The 22676-nt window shown below is 44.2% G+C and overlaps 1 protein-coding gene across 2 annotated transcripts in view; it reads left to right on the top strand.

The window, feature by feature from the left end:
* Positions 1–22676, top strand: part of spns2 (SPNS lysolipid transporter 2, sphingosine-1-phosphate) — a 75150-nt gene that overhangs the window by 40014 nt on the left and 12460 nt on the right. For both annotated transcript variants that reach the window (XM_054730900.2, XM_054730901.2), the window contains exons 4-11: positions 3411–3562; positions 4917–4983; positions 8013–8155; positions 9953–10105; positions 10203–10392; positions 12752–12817; positions 17112–17210; positions 19449–19612. In XM_054730900.2, the coding sequence (XP_054586875.2) occupies positions 3411–3562; positions 4917–4983; positions 8013–8155; positions 9953–10105; positions 10203–10392; positions 12752–12817; positions 17112–17210; positions 19449–19612 (1034 nt within the window). The remainder of the gene's footprint in view (positions 1–3410; positions 3563–4916; positions 4984–8012; positions 8156–9952; positions 10106–10202; positions 10393–12751; positions 12818–17111; positions 17211–19448; positions 19613–22676) is intronic.

The raw sequence follows: 22676 nt of genomic DNA, 5'->3' as shown, positions 1-22676 counted from the left end.
CTGCAGCGTTGTAAGGCAGCTCTCCGCCATATTAGCTTTTCGAAGCTGGATGGAAGTGACAGCTCAGACATGTCAGTAGCTCAGGAGGGAGTTCTTGGGCTTAAATCCTCTACAGGCTCATCTGCTGGAAACAATATGCAACCCGTTATAGATGCAAGGAAGGAAGTTCTTCTCTGACAGGTGTCACTACCAATCCTGGATGTTGATGAGGACACGAAAAATGCTCCTTAAGGCTCTTTGTCCTTTGCTCCGTACTATAATTCCTCCCAGAAGCGATGATTTTGCCAGTCTGATAGAAAATTTTTTGTCTTCTTACATAATCCCGCCACAGCACTGCTGCCAGGAGAGATAAGAGTGATGTCAAACAGCGGGTTCATACATGTGTGTGTGTGTGTGTGTGTGTGTGTGTGTGTGTGTGTGTGTGTGTGTGTGTGTGTGTGTGCACTGTCTTCTCAATCCCCAGTGAGTTGTGGCGGATGGCCGCTTACACTGATCCAGGTTCTGTTAAAGGGAAGTTTTCCTCTCCACCGTCACTACATGCTTGCTTAGTATGAGGTTTGCATCGAGTCACTGACAGAACAAGTCAGTGGCTCGATGCAATCTGCTGGGTCTCCTTTTGTAAGAAACTTTGATTTGGCGTTGAATTGAAATCTGAATTAAAATGCTAGGATTTAGATGGAATCTGGATCTTTTGCAGCATAAACCTAAACTTGTTTTCTGCATGAAATTTGTGAAATTGCCCTACCTTCTCTAATTTTGTCATTAATGTCTGAGCACAACTCATTACATTGAATTCCACAAATCCAAAGCTGCAGATCATATTACTGTTAGAAGCATCAGGAATAGCTATTTGACCCCTGCAGCTGGTTTATTTCATTGCGAAAATCAGCATGCTGTGCCTCAGAAAGGACGGGCGATGACGAAACGACTTTAAAATCCTTTAAAGGTCAGGCAACGTTAAAATAGGAAGAAAAAGGTAAATGATTGTGTTGCTTTAGGGAACTCTAGTGAATGAGGATGATGCAAGTGAGCAGAAATAGGAATGCAATCGATGCAACCGGCAGGTAAGAGCAGCTGCAGGAGAAAGGTGAAAAAGAGAATAACAACACTTAGCTATAAATGCATTCAGAATCTAAATTATGATGGATTCTAAAGCTTAAGTGGCATATTTAGACTCAAAACTGGTCTTTCTATTAATAAAACATGATAAACACTGATTTAATATTATCACAGGCAGTTTTTCTCTTCATTTCTGACTTATTAAGCCTACTTTCATCTACTTTCAGAGGCACATTCAGGGAGTTTTGGTTTAAAAAAAATTCAGTTATTATAAGTTGTTAGTGCAAGTTGAAAAGGACAAAAATAACTCAATTTTTTATGAAACTTTGGAAATGCTATGTGCTTTTGGCCCCATTTGCTTTGCTTTAGCTAAAGCAGCTTGTCAGTATTATCTTTTAGCTTAGTTAAGTGTTTGGAACATTGAAAACCCATTTTTTAATGTTTATTTCTGATAATAATCGGTCACTGTGAGTTTTCCATGCAGGCTGAACATGAAAATAGCGAGCCTAAGTCACGCCCATCTACTTCCAGACCATGGATCCCCGGAAGAACGAAAAAAATGAATGCAAGTCAGTGGGGCTAAAAACGCAATTTTCTAATTCTGCTTGTTGTGTGCAATATATTTCACATATGATGAGACGATGAGATGTCCAAATTTAAGGAAATAAGACTCAAAAACCTGCCATCTGAAGCTCAGCTGTGATGTGGCTCACTTCTAGCTCCTGGAAATGGTGTTCATGCCCCAATGCATTCATTCCTACTGGAGACCACTGCAAATGTACTGATTAAACCAGTGCTCCACACCTTTAAAAGGAACTCCGGCTATGAGGACGTGTACGCCCTAATAAGCCACAAGTTTTCTATTGTACCAAACTATGTTGTTAGAAACACACAAAACATTGCTGGTTATTTATAAATCTATAATATCTAGTACATTTTTGGACATACGTACCGTAAATCCTCTAATACAGGCCCGACTCAAGCTCATCAAGCTCCAGGCCTTTATTGGAAGGAGGACAAGAATTAGAGGCAGGCCTCAATTTCTATTTGAGCAAAATGAACTAATGGTTCGCTGGAGTTTTTGACAATTAAAATTGCGCCCACATTTTCTAAGTTAACACATTTCTTTTAACAACGGTAGTTTCTGCTTCAGCCCTCTCCCCTCCCCCTGTGCAGCGGCCGCAAACTCACTGATGCGCCTGCAGCCTCTCGGAGATCCTGCTGCTCTAAACATTAAAATAATTATTTTATTTTCTGTTCCTCACTTCTGATGACCTTCAATGGTGTCTGTTTGTTGCAACCACCAGGTACAAAAACTAACTTGTTTTTATTTGACTTTTTTTCTGTCCTGCCTGCTTATTATCTTCCTGCATCTCCTCTCAATCCTAAAGAAAAACTGCTACCTGGCTTCATATATATTCACCTCATGAGTTACCTTTGAACTGTAGTTCTAAAAGATAACAACTAACGTTCTAGGGTACCTCTCAGCCAATAGCGATGGCAGATTTAAATTCAAATGCAGTGCAGAGTTTTTACCTGACAACGGCACAACACTGACAGTTTTAGGCAGAAAATTAAAATTTGAACTAAGATGCACTAAAGTGCAAAACTATTGACTACATGTGTCTGCAGCACGATTAGACACGCATTTATATATTTTATCAGAAAAATAAATGAATTTGGGGTGATTTGCTCTTTAAGTTTATAAAATAGCAAACTGTTACCTAATTGCTATCGAACCTCAGACATTATAAAATCATACACCAATAAATATTCTGAGATGGAGATAAAAATACATTCGAAGCAAATGAGAAATGTATTACTGCACACAAACCAACAAAATCACAAAGTGACCTCGTTGCTCAGAAATCAACAAGTTTACGTGTTGGACAGAGTGACGGGAGGCATTTTTGTGGAATCCCTTCTGTGTGTGTGTGTGTGTGTGTGTGTGTGTGTGTGTGTGTGTGTGTGTGTGTGTGTGTGTGTGTGTGTGTGTGTGTGTGTGTGTGTGTGTGTGTGTCAGGGGGTGGGGGTCGCTTCCTTTGCAGCACTGCTTGGAGATATGGGAGCCTGTATCTTCTGAATAATTGTTGCCATGGAAACAGTTGACACTCCAGCAGCCTACACAGGTGCCGATGGTGCCTCCAACAGAAAGCATTTTTGAAAATCATTTACTTTTTGACATTTAATGGGAATTATGTTAAATCAGATCAGAATGTGTGATGATTTGTTGTTTTTTAAAGATGATAATAAATAAATCTTTGACGTTTTAGATCCGATATTTCTAAAGTCATTGTAGGAAACATAAAAATAGTTTCTGAAGATCATTTTCCTCCTCTTGTTGTCTGCAGCACTACTGTCTGTTCGTGCTCTCCAGAGGCCTGGTGGGTATCGGAGAGTCCAGCTACTCCTCCATCTCTCCCACCATCATCGGCGACCTGTTCACCAATAACAAACGCACCATGATGATCTCAATTTTCTACCTGGCCATCCCACTGGGAAGGTAATAGGCAGGCAGATGTTGCTGCGCAGTTTTTAAAAATGTTGAATTATTTTAAACATTTTATCAGATGCTGAAACCAGGAGCATTTGGAGTGAATTTGAAACCTCGATCTCTGCCAGAAAGGAACCACAAAGACTCTCTGGGAGTGGGTGTAGGGTTTTGAGCCACTGGCAGAAGACAAACAAATCCAAACACTAAAACGATAGATGCTGCAATGGATCCGTCACACGAGTCACCTCTGCGTATCAACATGTGGCTGAAATGCTTCGTTCTGAGTAGTTTTTTTAATCTTCTGCGACGCAGATTCAATCTGAGGATGACGAAGGAGGAAGGATGTTCTGGAGTTTCTTCAACATTACATTATATGTCTGTAATTGTATGACCTGCAGCTTTGGATTGTTCCAGGTGAAATTACAGTTATATAAGCAGCTCTGTTCTTAAAATCAGACTGGAGACAGTGATGAGGAAAAGGGAAAAACAGAGCTGCCCTCAGATTGGTCATGGAAAAACAGTTTGCCAAGCGTTTAGGACAGTGTAAACGGACAATGGAAGGTGGAAGTCTGGACTCTAGTAAAGGACACTCAGTTGGTCTCCTGTTTGTTTGTCTTAACCAGTGATGTTCTGATCGTTTCCAGGAAATGACCTCAGGAATTCACAGGAAATGGTTTTTGGCTCCACGAACAGATCAGCAAGCCACGATGGCATTTATGAGTGTTTTTAAGCATTTATTGTGGGTGCTGAACTTTCCAAACACACCCTGACTCTGATAAGACTGTTATTCACAAACAAGCAGTTACATGCGGTCAGATGAAGTTCATGCTGAACTCTAATGTGTGAAATGCATGTTAGATGTGATCTGGTGAGGTCATTCGTCTTTTCTGGTCAGAAGCTTTGAATCTGCCGAAAACCATGTGACACATCAGCGTTGTTGTTATGGTTACATCATGAAAAGTCACCAGACGAGTTTCGTGAACAATTAACAGGAAATCAAGAGCCAGTTTCCATAGTAACGGCCCCTATTACAGTCAGAAAACGTATCCAGTGTTAATATTGTTGACAACTTTCTTATTGTTTACCTCAGGTTATCAGTTCCTGTGACATCACAGTCAACAAATCAGCCTTTGAGCACATTCTCCTGCGTGTTTACATGAACACATTAAAAGTATTCAAACAAAGCTGATTGTGGTGCCTTGATCATTTTTATCTCAGACTTTTAAGTAATTAGCTCAGCTTTAGTCACAGAGCAAACAGGAAGTGAGCCCATCTGGTGTAAGTGACGACTCTTTATAGATAACATGCACCGATAGATCAAAGAGGCTTTGTGCTAATGTGCTAACTTTGTGTCCCTCTGCAGTGGGTTGGGTTACATCCTGGGCTCCGGTGCGAAGGACGCCGCCAAAGACTGGCACTGGGCATTAAGGGTAAGGTCATCATCAGCTTCCAGGCCTCTGCGCTAACACTAAAATGCAGATGAAAGCTTCAGGAGACACTCACAGGCTTTACAGGCGATCCCAGATGTGACAGATCAGAGAGCTGCAGGCTGATCAGCTGTCAAAGTGCTCCTACAGAAATACTCCCAGAAATGGTGACTTCAGAAGTGTGTCTGAAATAAAAAGCTGTTACATTTAGCTGGGAGAGGATTGTCTCTGTTAAAACAACATAAGTGTCAGCTTCACTTGTTAGCTAGTTTTTGTTTCTAATGTGTTTTTTTCACTGAAGGATAGTAAAATTGCTTTCCATGCTGATTTCCTATTTTAAAACAACTCTATAGAGTGTGCTCACTTACTGTTTATTTATGTGGCGAGGCTAAATTAGAAGCAAAAATCACTTTTTTATTGGGAATCCACTGAGTGCTTGAAACTAAATGCTTATTAAAGCTGTGGTGCGTAGTGTAAAAATGGTAAAGTAACTCAAAAAATGCTTACATTTGATTCTCAGTCCCAATCCTACAATCTAGACTATCATTTGCCGAAGTAAAATTGACGATCTTGCAACTCTCCATTGCATTGGTTGAATCATAGCGCTCTATTGGTTTGGTGGGCCAATCACAGCACTCTATTGGTGGGCGGGATGTTACTGATAAAAAAACAATGAGAACGGCTCCTTTGAAATGGCTTTGGCATCAAATGGACTATTTAGATTTGGGCTTTTCTTTGACTGAAGAGCAGAGGTACTTGGGTTTATTTAGAAAAAGGATGTATTTGCATCTTCTTTGATGGAGTATGACAGACTGCCACGTAACAGTGACATCATGTTGCTTGTTATCCAATAGAATTCGGAGACAGTTTGAAAGACGACCGTTGATCTCGCTCTACAACTGAGAGCCATCAATGGCCCATGGCCAGACTATAAATTCACATATATAGGATGGCTTGCCAGGCTAATCTGTCCCAATTCTATGATATAATGTAGGTAATTTTTCATAATTTAAATTTCCCTCCCCATGGCCTCCACTGCAGAACGAATCATTTACATGAGCCTGTAGAGCTTTGACCAGCTGAGTTGCATATTCCCAAGCGCGAGCTGAGCATTAACGAGAATGTGCCCCAGTTTTCAGCATGCACTAAAAAAGAGATGCGGGCACCTCAGTTAGCCTAGCACACCAACCTAGCATGAATGCTATCTCAACCTGCACTTAATTAATATCAATCTGTAAACTTCAAGTAAACTGTGGAAGAGGAGGGAGGGGAAATGAATTAATCCTTTTTGTACAGGAGATAAGTTATTAGCATAGCGTTCAGCCTGTCTGTTTTAGCATTAGCAAGCTAGCATTGCAAGTGCTGGAAGCCTTGGAGCTTTTAAGATTGTTTATTGTCACGCTGTCAGACGCGACAGAGTTAAGAAAGCAGCCAAAATGCTATACTGTATGTTAGCTTTGGCCAGATTTTCTTATTGTGGCAAGGTGGAGAAATGAGGACCCGGGTAGGATTCGATCACCAGACTCCCGGGTGAGAGTCATGCGTGATAACCAGTCAGCCAAAGGGACATCCCCTTGGCCAAGTAGCCAGGGCGCATGATCAATCGGAACACTGTGGTAGGACGCTCACACTGCCACATCATCATCCTTCCACCCCAAGTAGGCAGAGGGATTGTGTCCCGTTTGAGCTCTGATAGCATGAATGGATCGCATCGTCCATTTATGGTCACAATGTAAACAAATGCTGAACCAGAAGTAGGTTGCATTGAATAAGGAATAAGGTGGCAGTTCAAATTGATGATGTCATTCCATGGACCTCAGCTTTAGGTGAACCCTTCTATAAGGCTTACGAGCCATTACAAAAAAAACAAAAATCCCCAAAACAAATCATAACCTTGCTTCTATCGTGATCGAGTCATAATCTAAGGAAGGTGTTCAACATTCTCTGACCATGTAGGGGTGGAAAATTAATCCTGGGCAGGAAGTCTTTTTAAGGTATTAGAAAAACAAACAAGGGTGGTGAGACGTGTATGTGTGTGTGTGTGTGTGTGTGTGTGCGTGTGTGTGGGTGGGGGTGGGGGTGGGGGTATTTGTTCCAATGCAGCCACAATGACATTCCAATAAAACAATCTTAAAGCAGATTAATCACCGGTGTGGCATGCAGAGGAAGGCAAATACCAAGACATGAAACGGGTTTGGGTTTGGCAGCATCCTGTTTTAATGAAAAGAGAAAAAAAAACACTCGGCGCTTCCGTTTGTTTTTGTCCGGCGTGTTCCAGTGACCTTCCTGGAGTAAAATAACGGGAGATCCAAAGTAGTGAGTGAGAGCTAATTTGTTGGATTGGCCACCATCCCCACAGGAAGTGCTTAATGGGTCCTGTAGGAGCTGAGGTCAGAGGTCACGGACTCCCGATGTTCTGTTGAATAACCCTTAAAGGGGCTTGAAAACACAAAAAGGAAAATGTGTTTATGCTCAGTCGGAGGAGCAGTTATTACATCATCAGGTTCTGATGTTGATTCAGCTGAGTTGCTACACACTAGCAGGAGGAAACAATACAGGACAGTAAGTGATGAGCGTTGATGTACTCTGGATCTGGTTTGGTGACATGTCCACATTTTACTGTGGACGTGCTGATGAACAGAAATAGGCATTAAAAAGCTGCAAACACACACACACACACACACACACACACACACACATACAAACCTGCAGCCACATGAGCCATAACGGATGATCGTAAACATAAAAGCAGATGAGCAGCTTCCAGGTTTTCACCTGCTTACAAAAGCCAAAAAGCTCTTTTAGTCGACTGCGAGCCACGGACAAGCGCCACACCCACACACGAACACACACACGGTGCTGGAAAAGTGAGCAAAGGGAATGTTGTCCATTTCTTGTATAGGAGGTCAGGGGCATCAGCAAACAGTAGCTGTGCATTCAAACTGTAAACGCATAATTCTTTCATGTTTTAGTCCCGCTCTCGTGTTGACACAACGGAAGCCCTCTGAACTGACAGACTGACTGTTTTCTAGGTGTCCCCCCTCCTGGGTATCACCGCAGGAGCTTTGATCCTGCTCTTTGTGCCAGATCCAAAAAGAGGCGACACTCACCAGAAGGGAGGACGCATGAGGACCAGCACCTCCTGGATCTACGACATTAAAGCACTCCTCAAGAAGTAAGACCTGAGCTAACACCACAATCAGCTGTTTCTAATTTCTGTCAAACAGAGCTTTACCTGCTTTTTCTATTTTATGAATGAGAATCATTCTTCTTACGTCAGACAAATTCCACAAGATTAATAAATATGGAGTTTATTAGAGTCATTCTTCAGAGAGCAGCTATGTCTAACTACTGGCACTCCCCCTCCTTCACCGGCCGTGGGACTGAAAATAGAGTCAAACTGTTATTTTTGTGTCTAAAATGAAACAGTCAGCATCACGTCACATCAGTCACTTCTAAAACAGTCTCAGGAAGAAATTACATCCAAGCCTGGTGAGGAGAGTAAATAATGCTGAAAAGTTAAACCTGTTTTATTTTCATGGAAATTCTGACTTTTTGGGTCTCAATTTTCTCTTTTTGTTGCCACAACGAATGAAAAAAATTACGATTTTATCATACAGCATAGGAGAGCCCTTCACTCGTGCACTTCTTGTTTTTGATTTGAGCAACTTTATTGACAAGTAGATGCACACGTAACAACTACAAGGAAGTTGTTTCGGTCGTTTTAAATTCATATTTCATAGAGTATAATAGCACCACATACAAACATGCTGCTTTGAACACTAAAACTTAAAGAGTTGTCACCCCCATATCAACTGTTTTTGCTGATTAAACTGTATAAATTAGTGTTCAATAGTGCTATACATGCATAGACAATATTTTGGCACTTTAGTGCCTCCTAGTTAAAATTTAAATAAAACTGTCAGTGTTGCGCCCTCTTCAGGTAAAAAGTGCACTGCATTTGAATTTAAATCTGCCATCGCGATTGGCTAAGAGGTACACTGTGACGTTAGCTGGTACCTTATGATGTCACAATGTCGTTGTCAGCCTGTGTGTGTCTGTATTTGTTAGCAGCTCTGCCCTCTCGGTCTGCTAGTTAACAACATTTTTCAAACAGGAATTGGGAGAGGAGTAAGACTCTGGTATGAGGTGGCTTGCTCTTTAATAGTCAAAGCAACACTACTTTCCTGGTTCTCTGTCCTACTGGTTGACAATGGAATTACAAGTGTCGTAAACTACCTGCCACATTTTGCTGTGGCTAGCACTAACAGTTAATGATAACACAAGCCAACTGATACTAAATAAGCCACAAAGTAAAAATATCCACATTGTTGGACTAATTACTTACAAGTCCAGTAGCAACAGAGGCAGATCCCCATCAGTGTGGGATTTTGTACCCTCATTTAATCTCTTCAAACGAGTGTAGGCCGCGTCCATGTTCACTCCGGTTTCGGCCCTTTGCTTCGCCTTCAAGACATTATTCTCCTACTTTTCCTTCCAGGCTCCACCATGATGCCAACAAAAAAGAAGCAAACTTCCTTTCCTTCTTATTGGGCTTTTTGCTGATGGCTGGCAAACTAAAAAACCTAACTGATAGCCTTTAAATTAGCTGCCGGCAAAGTGAACGGCTAACAGCCATAAAGAAGGCAGAGAACGCCCCCTAGTGCACCTACCGTCTTACAAAACTATTTAGCGCATCTTCTGGTCAGCAGAGGGCCACAGCATGCTGTCAATGTGAAAATGATAAAGTTTCTACCTACAGAATCACCAAAACCCACTTTTAAAGGATTAGCTTAAAGTGTAAAAACTCTTTAGTGCAGCTTTAACTCCTGAAAGAAAGTTTTTGTTTGGAATTGTATTAAAGTTTGCCTGTTTCATCATAGAAATTACAAAGTTTGGGAATAGCTGTAGCTTGTTTCTTCCAAGTCAGTCACATGTGTTATTTTATGTGTGTTTTTTTTTCCCTGGTCAGTCGCAGCTACATGTTCTCTTCCCTGGCGTCGGCAGCAGTGTCCTTTGCTATAGGTGCCTTTGGCATGTGGATTCCCATCTACCTGTTCAGGGCCCAGGTGGTGCAGAAGATTGCGGTGCCCTGCACTAAAGGAATCTGCCGCAGCACAGACAGGTGAGCCCCCCGTTTCATCTGTATTGTTTCGTTTGTTTGTTTCCTTCTTGCTGGTTGTATGAATTTCTAAATAAAAACAATCATTGTTTCCTTCCAGCCTGATCTTTGGGGCGATCACCTGCGTGACGGGACTGCTGGGCGTGATCATCGGGTTTGCCACCACCCGCTTCTTTCGCAAGAAGACGGATCGAGCTGATCCGCTTGTGTGTGCTATCACCATGCTGGGGTCAGCCATCTTTATCTGCATCATTTTCGTGGTGGCCAAGAAGAGCATTGCTGGAGCTTATGTAAGCATGTTTTTCTGTTTTATCCAGAAGAGAAAAGCCTAAAAACTGATTTACTCTTAGAATAAAAGAACACAAAGCATGACAGCAGTTCTTTTCTGGCCCGATTATTGGTGTCCCTTGTTGTAATTATGAGCTTTAATTGCACGTTAGATTTAAATGATCTCAGAAGCTGCTGCAGGTAGCTGCGGTTTACACCTCCTTTGGCCACAAGTTAAGAGTCAAGAGAGCAAATAAGCACAGCTCTTGTGGGTGTAATTACCTTGAAAAGCAGGAAAGGGTGCCACTTCTCCGTCACTCCCTCAGAACAATATGCTTAGGATTTTTGGTCTAACCAAACACTTTTTTGTCTTTTATCAGTAACAAAAAAATAGGAAATGACTGTTGGGATGTTGTCAGGTATTAGTGCTGCCAACAGTTTTCCTGTGCATGTGAGAGAAGACGTTTTCTTAGCCTGAAAAAAAGAAAGGCTGTGATTGAGATTATGCAGAGTCTGAGTTACCAAGTGTCAAATCAGTGCTGAAATAAACATATTACATATTACGCATAACTCACCTTTTGCAGCTTTCTGTGCTACAAATGTATAAAACATCCATCCGTTTTCTGTCAATATTTGATTTTAGGAATTATGTGCCTTAAACAAGCCATTTGAAAAACTCACAGTTTGTGATGTCACAAAAAGGTAAATAGGCACAGAACACCTCTCACTTGTCTACACTAGAGGAGCGGCTCTACTCTGAACCCCTCCTGTATTTGTGAGCTTTTCAGCTTATAGCAGCCCAAGTGAGGTAGGAGTGGGTGTGGCCAACTCCAGCTTGTTTTCTTAAAGTGGCAGAGCCCTGAAATGGCTCATTCTGGAAGGTACTGAAACTGTCAAGAAAAAAACTGCTGAAATGCCTTTATGTGAGAGGGGTTTTGCTCAAAGAACTTCGTAAACATGTTTTGTCTCGACCATTTTATAACTTAAGAAAAAGGTCTTAATATGTCCCCTTTAAAGGAAGGAGTTATAGTTTTCTTATAGTTTTGGTCAAATCTTGGCAATGCACAAACTCATGCAAAACTGAAAAAAACTGAAGTGATCACTTTGAACCTAGAGTGTGTACGATAAAGTACTTTCAGCTGCAACGACTCCAAATTTTAGCTCATTTTCTCTGAGATTGACTAAGTTGTGGTCATTTAGGTGTTTGAATTGGGGCAGATGTGCATCCAGACTTTCTGAGGATCTCATCCATCATGTGAAATGAGAGACTTTGCACCGAGACAAAGACACATGCAGAAGGTTTATCGGATTATTTTTGATGCTGGGCAGCGACAATGATAATAATTTAGGTTTAATGAGGTACGGTTTGTATTGACTCCTGTTGGGTCAAAGGTGCACATTTAGCAGGTGTTTGACAGCGGTGTGACTCAACCAATTAGCTTACTTCCCGATTATCTGCCCAACTCAATTTAAAACACTTCCTCCTTCACCTTCTCCTAATGAACTCACACACCCATGCTTTCTACCTATTTTGCAAAGGATGGAGATGCCCGTTTAATGATTCATGTCCTCTGTCGCTTCTCTTCTGCACCGTATCAAATCATCCCAGGTATGAGAGAAGCTCAGGTTTCTTTGCAAAGAGCTGACTGATGTGTCACATTATAAGGCGTGACATGGCTGTAGCAGTCGGACGGCTCTGTTCAAGCAGCTCGACTCCTTGCAGCTGTTGTCTCCTCAACACGTTGTTAAGTTGAGGAAAAGGCTGAGGTTCTTTCTTCTGGAAGGCAACATGTCGGTCACGGTGACTGCTTGTCTGCGTCTCCGCTGTCAGCTCCCTGCTTGAGCTCTCTGTACGTTACTGTAGGTCTGGCACTGATGGCTGTGGAGGGTTATTCCCCAGCAAGAAACACATCAGTCAGCTGTGTTGAAAGCATCTGAGATGAAACCAGCCAGTAGAGATACATGAGATTCCACTGCAACCAAATCCCTCTAGGTGTGTTTTTTAGGAAAGGAGCGGCAGCTGCGTGCAACCCATACAGGAAGTTATTTAAAGTACTTAACTAAAACTCCACCCTTGCTGAAGCAGGACATAAATTCACATAGTCAAAAAAACAAAATGTTTTTCACTTAGAAAATCTTTGACAAGAATAAACAATTGTTGTCATCCTGTGCCGGTTTCCAGCTCAATGAAGGCCTGCACATCCCCGCAGAACCGGGCCACAGCATAATTACATGTTTTTGAGCCACCACAACCAACGACCTTTTTTTAGACGAATTGGGTTCTCACACAATAAAAACAAAGGTTTTCCTACTCCTTCTCTTGCTTTGTTCTTTTTAAATTCAGTTTGAGTTCTGATCATGGAATCTTGCTTCTTCATTTAGATTTGCATCTTCATCGGAGAGACGCTGCTTTTTGTGAACTGGGCCATAACTGCTGACATTTTAATGGTAAGGACAGAGAACTCACTGAATGTAAATGCACATCACACTTCTATGGAGGTTACATTGTCGTTTTATTAAAGTAACACATAACAGACCTCTTATGATGAATTATATAAATGGAAACCGTGTTCCCTCGACCGGACGTGGGTCACCGGGGCCCCCCTCTGGAGCCAGGCCTGGAGGTGGGGCACGTTGTCGAGCGCCTGGTAGCTGGGCTTTCACCCATGGAGCCTGGCCAGGCTCAGCCCAAAGAGGAAACGTGGGTCCCCCTTCCCATGGGCTCACCACTCGTGGGAGGGGCCAAAGGGGTCAGGTGCAGTGTGTGACGGGTGGTAGTCGAGGGCGGGGGCCTTGGCGATCTGATCCTCTGCTACAGAAGCTGGCTCTTGGCACATGGAATGTCACCTCTCTGGTGGGGAAGGAGCCTGAGTTGGTGTGTGAGGTTGAGAGGTTCCGACTAGATATAGTCAGACTCACCTCAACGCATGGCTCTGGCTCTGGAACCAGTTTCCTTGAGAGGGGTTGGACTTTCTACCGCTCTGGAACTGCTCCCACTGAGAGGCGCCAAGCAGAGGTGGGCATACTAGTTGCCCCCCATCTTGGTGCCTGTACGTTGGGGTTTACCCCAGTGAATGAGAGGGTGGCCTCCCGCCGCCTACATGTGGGGGGACGGGTTCTGACTGTGGTCTGTGCTTATGCACCAAACTACGGTTCAGACTACCCACCCTTTTTGGAGACCTTGGAGGGGGTGCTGGAGAGCGCTCCTTCCGGTAAGTCCCTCGTTCTGCTGGGGGACTTTAACGCTCACGTGGGCAACAACAGTGAGACCTGGAGAGGTGTGGTTGGGAGGAACGTCCCTCTAATCTGAATTCGAGTTGTTTTGTTTTTGGACTTCTGTGCCAGTCATGGGCTGTCCATAATGAACCCCATGTTCAGACATAAAGTTGTCCATATGTGCTCTTGGCACCAGCATACCTTAGGCCGCAGCTTGATGATCGACTTTGTTGTTGTTTCATCTGACCTGCGGCCGCATGTCTTGGTTACTCGGGTGAAGTGAGGAGCGGAGCTATCAACTGACCACTATCTGGTGGTGAGTTGGCTCAGATGATGGGGGAGGATGCGGGTCAGACCAGGCAGGCCCAAACGTATGGCAAGGGTCTGCTGGGAACATCTGGCAGAGTCTCCTGTCAGAAGAAGCTTCAATTCCCTCCTCTAACAGAACTCCCAAAATGTTCCGGGGGAGGCGGGGGACATTGAGTCTGAATGGACCCTGTTCCATGCCTCCATTGTTGAGGCGGCCGACCGGAGCTGTGGTCGCAGGATCGTCGGTGCCTGTCGTGGGGGCAACCCCCAAACCCGCTGGTGGACACCGGCAGTTAGGGATGCTGTAAAGCTGAAGAAGGAGTCCTGTCAGGTCTTTTTGGCCTGTGGAACTCCGGAGGCAGCTGATGGGTACCGGCAGTCCAAGCGGAACGCGGCTCAGGTGGTCGCCAAAGCGAATGACCACAGTCACCCATTCTTGTCATGTGTCTTGCCCATGTATGTCTGATCTCTGAATTGTGTGTACTGAAACTCTAATTTCCCTCTGGGATTAATAAAGTATCTTTGATTTGATTTGATAGATGTCTTCCAGTGAGGAAGCAGAGTCTGGGGACTTTGGGTTGGCCTCTTAAATCTCTGGTGCTGAGGTCACTGAGGTGGTTAAAAAACTCCTCTGTGGCAAGGCTCCAGGGGTGGATGAGATCCACACGGAGTTCCTTAAGGCTCTGGATGTTGTGGGGCTGTGTTGGCTGACGCAGCTCAGCAATATCACGTGGACATCGGGGGCAGTCCCACTGGACTGGCAGACTGGGGTGGTGGTCCCCTTATTTAAAAGGGGGGTTGCAGGGTGTGTTCCAACTACAGGGGGATCACACTCCTGAGTCTTCCTGGTAAGGTCTATTCAGGGGTTCTGGAGAGGAGGGTCCGTTGGATTGTTGAACCCCAGATTCAGGAGGAGCAATGTGGTTTTCGTCCTGGCCGTGGAACACTGGACCAGATCTATACCCTTAGGGGGATCCTGGAGGGTGCATGGGAATTAGCCCAACCAGTCTACATGTGTTTTGTGGATTTGGAGAAGGCGTTTGACCGCGTCCCTCGGGGGCCCTGTGAGGGATACTCCGGGAGTATGGGGTACCAGGCCCTCTGATACGGGCTGTTAGGTCCCTGTATGACCGGTGTCAGAGCTTCGTCCGCATTGCCGGCAGTAAGTCGGACTTGTTCCCAGTGAGAGTTGGACTCCGCCAAGGCTGCCCTTTGTCACCGATTCTGTTCATAACTTTTATGGACAGGATTTCTAGGCGCAGCCAAGGTGTGGAGGGCATCTGTTTTGGTGGCATGAGGATCAGGTCTCTGCTTTTTGCAGATGATGTGGTCCTCAGAACGTGATCTTCAGCTTTCGCTGGAGCGGTTCGCAGCTGAGTGTGAAGCAGCTGTGTGAAGCAGCTGCGATGAGAATCAGCTCCTCTAAATCTGAGATCATGGTCTTGATTCGGAAAAGGGTAGAATGCCTTCTCCGGGTCAGGGATGAGATCCTGCCCCAAGTGGAGGAGTTTAAGTATCTCGGGGTCTTGTTCACGAGTGAGGGAAAACTGGAGCGTGAGATCGATAGGCGGATTGGTGCTGCATCTGCAGTGATGCAGGCGTTGTACCGGTCTGTCGGGGTGAAGAGAGAGCTGAGTCAGAACGCAAAGCTCTCGATTTACAGGTCGATCTACGTTCCTACCCTCACCTATGGTCACAAGCTTTGGGTAGTGACCGAAAGAACGAGATCGCGGATACAAGCGTCCAAAATGTGTTTTCTCCGAAGAGTGGCTGGGCTCTCACTTAGAGATAGGGTGAGAAGCTCGGTCATTCGGGAGGGGCTCGGAGTAGACCCGCTGCTCCTCCACATTGAGAGAAGCCAGTTGGGGTGGCTCAGGCATCTGGTTGGGATGGCCTCTAGATGCCTCCCTGGTGAGGTTTTCCAGGCACGTCCAACCGGGAGGAGACCTAGAGGTAGACCCAGGACACGTTGGGGGGGACTATGTTTCTCACCTGGCCAGGGAGTGCCTTTGGGTTCCCCTGGAGGAGCTGGCCCGGGTGGCTGGGGAGAGGGAAGTTTGGGCCTCTCGCCTTGGGCTGCTGCCCCCACGACCCGACTCCGGATAAGCGGATGAAATATGGATGGATGGATGGATAACAGTTTCCAGCTTCTCTGCTCTATTGGTTGAAAGTGGAATTACAAGTGGTTTGTGTTGGTTGAAAGTGGAATTTGAGCCTGAAGAAGCCGGCAGCCGTCGGCGAAACTGTAGCGTCAATAACAGGTAACAAAACCGTTTCTGTGTTTTAAAAAAGAACGACAACATGGAATTACAACTGTCAAAAAAACACTGCAGTAGTCTGCTGCAGCTAATCCTAACAACGAGCTAGCACCATAATGAGCCAACTAATACTAAATAAGCCACACATTAAAAAGATCCACACTGCTGGGCAAAACATGACTTACAAGTCCAGTAGCAACAAAGCCAGGTCACCATCAACCAGTGATTTTATAGCTGCTCTTCTTCCAATGAGTGTAGGCCACGCCGACGGTTTTAGCTTTTAGCTTCACCTCCAAAGATATAACTCTGTGACATTTACTTATAGGCTCCACCATGATGCCAACAAAAAAAGCTAATCTCTTTTTTTCTTCTTTTTGTGTTTTTTATTGACGATCAGCAAACTGAAAAAACTGACAGGGGAGACTTTCTTAAAAACTGGAAACTATGTACCCCCGCTTTAACGGCTGAACTAAAAACCAAATGAAATTGTATATTTTTTGTTTGAGTCAAGAGAGGTCTTTCATCACCCACAGCAAGGCCCCTCCCACAAAACTAACTTTCATCTCAAACAAAAAAGGCGATTCAAACATAAGAAGTTTTTACAGCAAATAATGGAGATGGACAAAATTTCTGGTTTTCAAATTAAAATAATTTTATTATTTTCATTACTTTTTTGTTTGAACGATAAAGAAAAAAAAACCTCCATGCACTCATCTGATTTTTATCTGAGAGGAGAAAAACCTGTAAATTCACTTCACAGATCTGCACCGGTTTGTGTTGGTCTATCACACGTGGTTGAAATTAGACAAAATGCAGAAAGTGACACGTATTTGAAAGAAAACAGGAAGCCCAGTGGATGAAGCTTAGCTGACGTGATTCACAATTTATTCTCACCTGAATGAGTGAATCCGGATCCTAATGCCACATATTTTCAGCAACCCGTCTCTTTGTTCTTGCAGTTTGTCGTTATTCCCTCAAGGAGAGCAACAGCCCTTGCCTTCCAGAGCTTCACCACTCATCTCCTGGGCGATGCGGGAAGTCCGTATCTGATCGGTCAGGTAAGACCCATAACAGCAGCTCTGAGATCTGGACAGAAAGTGCAATGTACATACCTGGGGGTTTAGATCAGCACCTCATTCATAAACACATTCACATGCCAGCTATTGCTTAAGTGGGCCAGAGGAAAATGTAGCACATGAGGAGCTTTTAGCACACATCTCAGGAGAGCTGTGATTTCTTCGCTCCTCTTCAGGCAATCAACAATATCTTCTAGCAAATCTGTGTCTCCCAGGAGAGGAGATGCCAATTTTACTGTTAGATTGGTCGGGAGATGAGAGAGGGGTCCTTCCCGGGATGCTGGGTTCCCTCTCTTTTGACTGAGGCATGTTCACCCAAAGGAAAGCATCCAGGAAGGAGTGAAAATGCTGCTGCTGGAGATTCAATGGAGCGTGAAAAAGGATCCACCTCATTCCTCCCATTTAAAGCCGAAAAGGAATATTTCTGAAGTTTAATAGTCACTTTGTGGAGGACTGTTGAAGGGAAGAAAAAAGCAATTGTCATAGCGTGTCACACGCCATCCGCACCTATTTTATCAGTGTAATTTAGTCCCAGTGAATGAGACAGAATAAAGGGCTTTTTCAACATGGGTTTACATTCTATTTTATCGCCGTGAGTCTGAATTACTTCAACAAAAGCACAGGAGGTCTTTGGTTAAGTAAATCTGACTGATTCTCAAGATCCACTGTTCGCGTCTGACGGGACGTCGGCAGGAACAGCTGTCTGCTGAGCTGCTTTCAAACTGCCTGAATGAAATCCTTAAACTATTGTCAAAAGCTGATAAAAGAAGCAGCGAGTTACCTTCTGCAAAAGATGAATCGGAAACAATACAGCCCTCAGAAAAACACTTGTTCTAATTCAGGAAATACGGCTCAATAGATGAAACTTAATCATTTATAAGTAAACTTTGCTAAGCTAGTGTAGGAAATGATTGCAGCAAAGAGAGAAAAAGAGGTTCTGCCATCCTGAATTACTCATGCGTGGCCCTGCAGTTAGTCAGTCCTCTCTGATCCACTCCACTCCACCTCAGGGTCACGACTCTGAGTGACTCGCTGAAATTTCCGGGGGGGTTCCTCCCTGCTGTCCACAGCCTGCCCAACAATGTCCTGAATCCTCAAAGTGCGTCACCACTCACCATCTCGGTTCCTGCGCTGAGGCTTTGGCACACAAGTGTGATGGACGGGTCGTGACGCACGCCGAGCGGGGGCAGATCAGTGGTCGCCCATGCAGATTGGCAGAAACGCTGTGAATTAGCAGGAAAGTTTACCCGAAATGGAATGGCAGGATAAAAAGCCAGTGGCTATCTCTAAGGAACCACAGGAGACAGACAGAGAGAGTGAAGGAGTTAACAATTTTGGTTCACATTTGGACCTAAAGACGATAAACCAGAAGAGAACAACCTTGTGCAAGAAAAGTAACACTTTAGTATGGCTTGGATTCTCGCCTTTTTAAGCTGCTGTCACTCAAGATACCCCCCACCCCCTCCAAGAACACAAGAGCTCCTCCTATAATGTCTGAGTGAGATGTGAACACATGGTTAGCAAGAAATGCCTTCTGGCACGATAATTAGAGAAGCTGCAGCTCTCTGCATATTTTTAGTTGGGCTGCTCGGAGCATATCGCAAAGAATTTACTTTACTTTACTTTAGACACACACACACACACACACACACACACACACACACACACACACAGCTGCTTGTCACCAGTTTTCCTTTCTCTTGCTCTCACCTTGCACTCCGTGCACAAATGAGAATTTACCGATTCACCCACTTCAACATCCTCCTGTCAGCGATTCTCCAGCTGCCCTCGCATAGACGCTCCATCTGCTGACACTAACATGAAATTGGTGTTATTTGGTCGACCTGACCTACAGCTGCTCCGACTTGGTCGCACACACACAACTAGCCTCTCCTCGTGTTCTCTCTCCTCATCCCTCAACGCAATCCGCCTAAAGTCACCATCAGGATCATCAGCCGTTGTTCTGCAGCGTCCAGTTAATGCTAACCCAGTTTGAGAGCTGCTGGGAGACAGGAATGATCGCTCCATACCCAATTTGTCCAGCTGTTCTTGCTCTCAACATCACGTGCCCAAATGCAGAAAAGACAGATTTTAATTGAAATAATCTGTGGTTTGATAAAACAGGAAATCCAGATGTGTGAAAGCAGCACGGTGTCCGTGGGATATTTTAAGAAATGACTGATTTAAATGAGAGCTCTCTTCTCCTTGGCTCTGCTGCAGATCTCCGACAGACTTCAGAAGAACTATACTACATCAGCGCTATGGCAGTTCCTCAGTTTGGGCTACGCGCTCATGTTGTGTCCCTTCATCATCGTCCTGGGGGGCATGTTTTTCCTGGCCACTGCGCTGTTCTTCCTGGATGACAAGGAGAAGGCCGAGAAACAGTGAGTGTACCACCCACCCGTCACTATTTCATTCATTATTAAATCAGACGCTCGTTAAATATTTAGTGTTTGCTTGAGCTGACTCTCTGAGTTAGAAAAACAAAGAAATCCAAACACGAAAATGTTTTATTGATGTTGAGTTTTAGTCTAACCTTGGTGTGGTTGGCACAAGTCAGCGACAAACTTCTCAAAGTGCCGTCCAGAAAGATGCCAACTCTAAAATAAGTGCAACTCAGCACCGGCCATCTAAAAGCTGACTCGCGTCATTCTAGGTCACTTTTAACATTTTTCCTTACATTTTGCTTCCCCTCTGGTTCATGTTTTCCTGTAGCACTAAATATGTGAACCAGCAGTAGCTGGTCAGGGCCTTAAAAAGCTTTAACAAACACACTCATCCTCATCTAAACACAAAGATGGTACTTTTTGTTTCTTTCTGACTATTTTTCCCACTTTTTATCACGCCGGCCTGCTCCCCTGGTACGGCCGCTTTCAGAAACGACTTCCTTCCTGTTGAAGATGAGGAACATTTCTAGACAGGATGGTATTATAATGTCTGACGTCTGTCCGCCGCCACCTCGTCTTCACCCTGTGGGAGACTTTTTCTCACGGTTAAACCAGAGGAAGCTTGAAAACTACTTTTCCATCCTCGTAAGAAGGTTGAAATTTGCAAATGGGATTCAAATAACTGCTAACACTGTATATCAGTGACTTAGCTGTAGCTTTTTTTTAGGGTCAAGCTGTTAACATTTCCTTTTTGGAAGGTTAACATGCAGAATTAAAAGGTTTTTTTTTCCAAAGACAAATACCCATGCTGCCACTGACTGAGCCGCGTTGTGGCTTTTGCTGGATCTGCTCCAGGAAACAAAAAGAACAACTAAAGGAGAAGCTATACTCCTGGAGTTAAGCCACTGATGCTAGTGTGAAGTCAGAGAAGTGTTTCGGACGGTCGAACCGCACTGAGAAGATGGGCTTGATCAAGACACCTGTCAACAACAAAACTAACATTTTGGATGCTGCTGAAAGCTCCACAGTGTTTGAATGGTTTAACTGGATGTGCTTTAAAAAAAAAATGATGCATTGAACTTATATAGCGCTTTTCTAGACACTCAAAGACGCTTTCACACACTCTCACATTCACACCCTGCTAGTGATGGTAAGGTACTTGTAGCCACAGCCGCCCTGGGGAGGTCTGACAGAGGCGAGGCTGCCATTTGGCGCCGTCGGCCCCTCTGACCACCACTAACACAGGCAAGTTGGGTGAAGTGTCTTGCCCAAGGACACAACAGCAGGATACCCCTGGCGGGAGCTGGAATCGACCCCATGACCCTCCGATCATGAGGCAACCCGCTCTACCACCTGAGCTACTACTGCCCCAATAATGTTGCATGTCTGCAAGTGCAATGCATCATACAGAAAAAGAACTTTAAAGGGGGCATGCTATGACTTTGTTTTTAATGTTAAAATGGTTATACTCTATATGAAACATGTTAGCGGAGATTTCTGCACAACATCCATCTCACATGAAGTGATCTCACCAGCTCTATTTCTGACATTTAAAGTCCCCGAATGATCCCATTAGTAGGGTTGTAGGATTTATTCCGACTTGCAGCACAGAATGCTGCTGTTGTGTCCTTGGACAAGACACTTTACCCACTTCGCCTGCTGGTGGTGGTCGGAGGGATGCCTGTGGTCGACAGTCTGTCAGTACGTTCCAGTAGCCTGTCCAGCCATGCCGATGCTTCCTTATGGAAATCGAAGGGCCTGGTAACGCTCCCATTCAAATAACCCCACTCCCTGAGTTTGCTGCAGCTCTTTTCTCTGTTCTAAATGACTTTAAAACCATGAGAAGAAGCGCTAAAATACTTTCTTCTAAAGAAAGATGGCGGGCACCTGCTTTTAAATGCTCAGTGAAATGTAAGTAAAGGATAAGCTAACGCCTGAGCCAAGCTAGCTCAAACTGACAGAAACACAAGCGTCACTATTTCAAAATACTTACACCTCTCTCTTCTGCTTATTTGATCTGCTCCCTTCATCAGAAGAAGTTTACTGGCTAATCTTGCCCGAACTACTTTGCGATGTTTTAAAACAGCTTGTTGTAGGCACATAATTCCTAAAACAAAAGCATACGGAAAGCAAATGGGCAGCTGTTTTAATGTTCGGAATGTATATAGAGACAGTAGAGACCTATATGGCAACACAAGAAGTCAGATTAAACAAAAAAAATGTTTTGTTTTATTGAATGTATGCAGAAAGCACTTGAAGAGAGTTTAGCTGTTTTAAGGTGTTTTTAACTGCTTTAATGCAACCTAAATGTTGCAAAGCATTGACATTAACATATATAAAGGGTTGCATAAAATGCATAAATGTCAGCATCAATCAGAATCGTGCAACTTGTCCGTAAAAGACCGGGACGATCTGCTAATGGTGCACCAGTTGTGTGGTTTACACTGAACTGTATTCGTGCAGACAGAAGCACGCCTCTCAGAGTATATGGAAGGCCCCTGCAGATTTGTGCTAAACATTCCAGTGAAGAAAAGAGCAGCAGCTCTGTTGTAATGAGCTGCAAACAACACCTCAGGGAGCAAAAAATAAGACAACCGTCAAAATGTTTGTTCCACAAGAGTTGTTTCCGTGACTGTGATATTTATATATTCCATTCATACTATGAACCTCCCAATTTATAATTCCCTCCGACTTTACAGAGTGCTATTCATTTTTTCTCCCTCCTTTTAGTGTGTCCCCAGAAACCCGATGCTATTTATAAAATGCAGCGAGCCGAACGAGTAAATCGCTGGAGCGAGGGCGTCTATTTCCAGCCTTCAAGACTGCATTATTATTCCTGAGTTGTTAGCTTTTTTGGGCTGCAGGATTTCCATTAATAGCTCAGCTTTAGTACACCCACGCATTCAAACAGTCCACATTTGCGCTCAGCGATGTACGAGAGCAGAACTGTCTAATCTGCTGCCTCAACAAGCTCTGACAGAACCAAACTGGAATGGGTCTGGGTCAGCAGCAGGAAAACGAGAAGCAAACATAAAAACCAGATGAGGACTGTGTGATGACT

Source organism: Nothobranchius furzeri, chromosome 10 (assembly GCF_043380555.1).
Source record: "Nothobranchius furzeri strain GRZ-AD chromosome 10, NfurGRZ-RIMD1, whole genome shotgun sequence".
Taxonomy (NCBI): domain Eukaryota; kingdom Metazoa; phylum Chordata; class Actinopteri; order Cyprinodontiformes; family Nothobranchiidae; genus Nothobranchius; species Nothobranchius furzeri.
The sequence above is the reverse complement of the archived record's forward strand: the minus strand, read 5'-3'. Positions and strand labels throughout refer to the sequence as shown.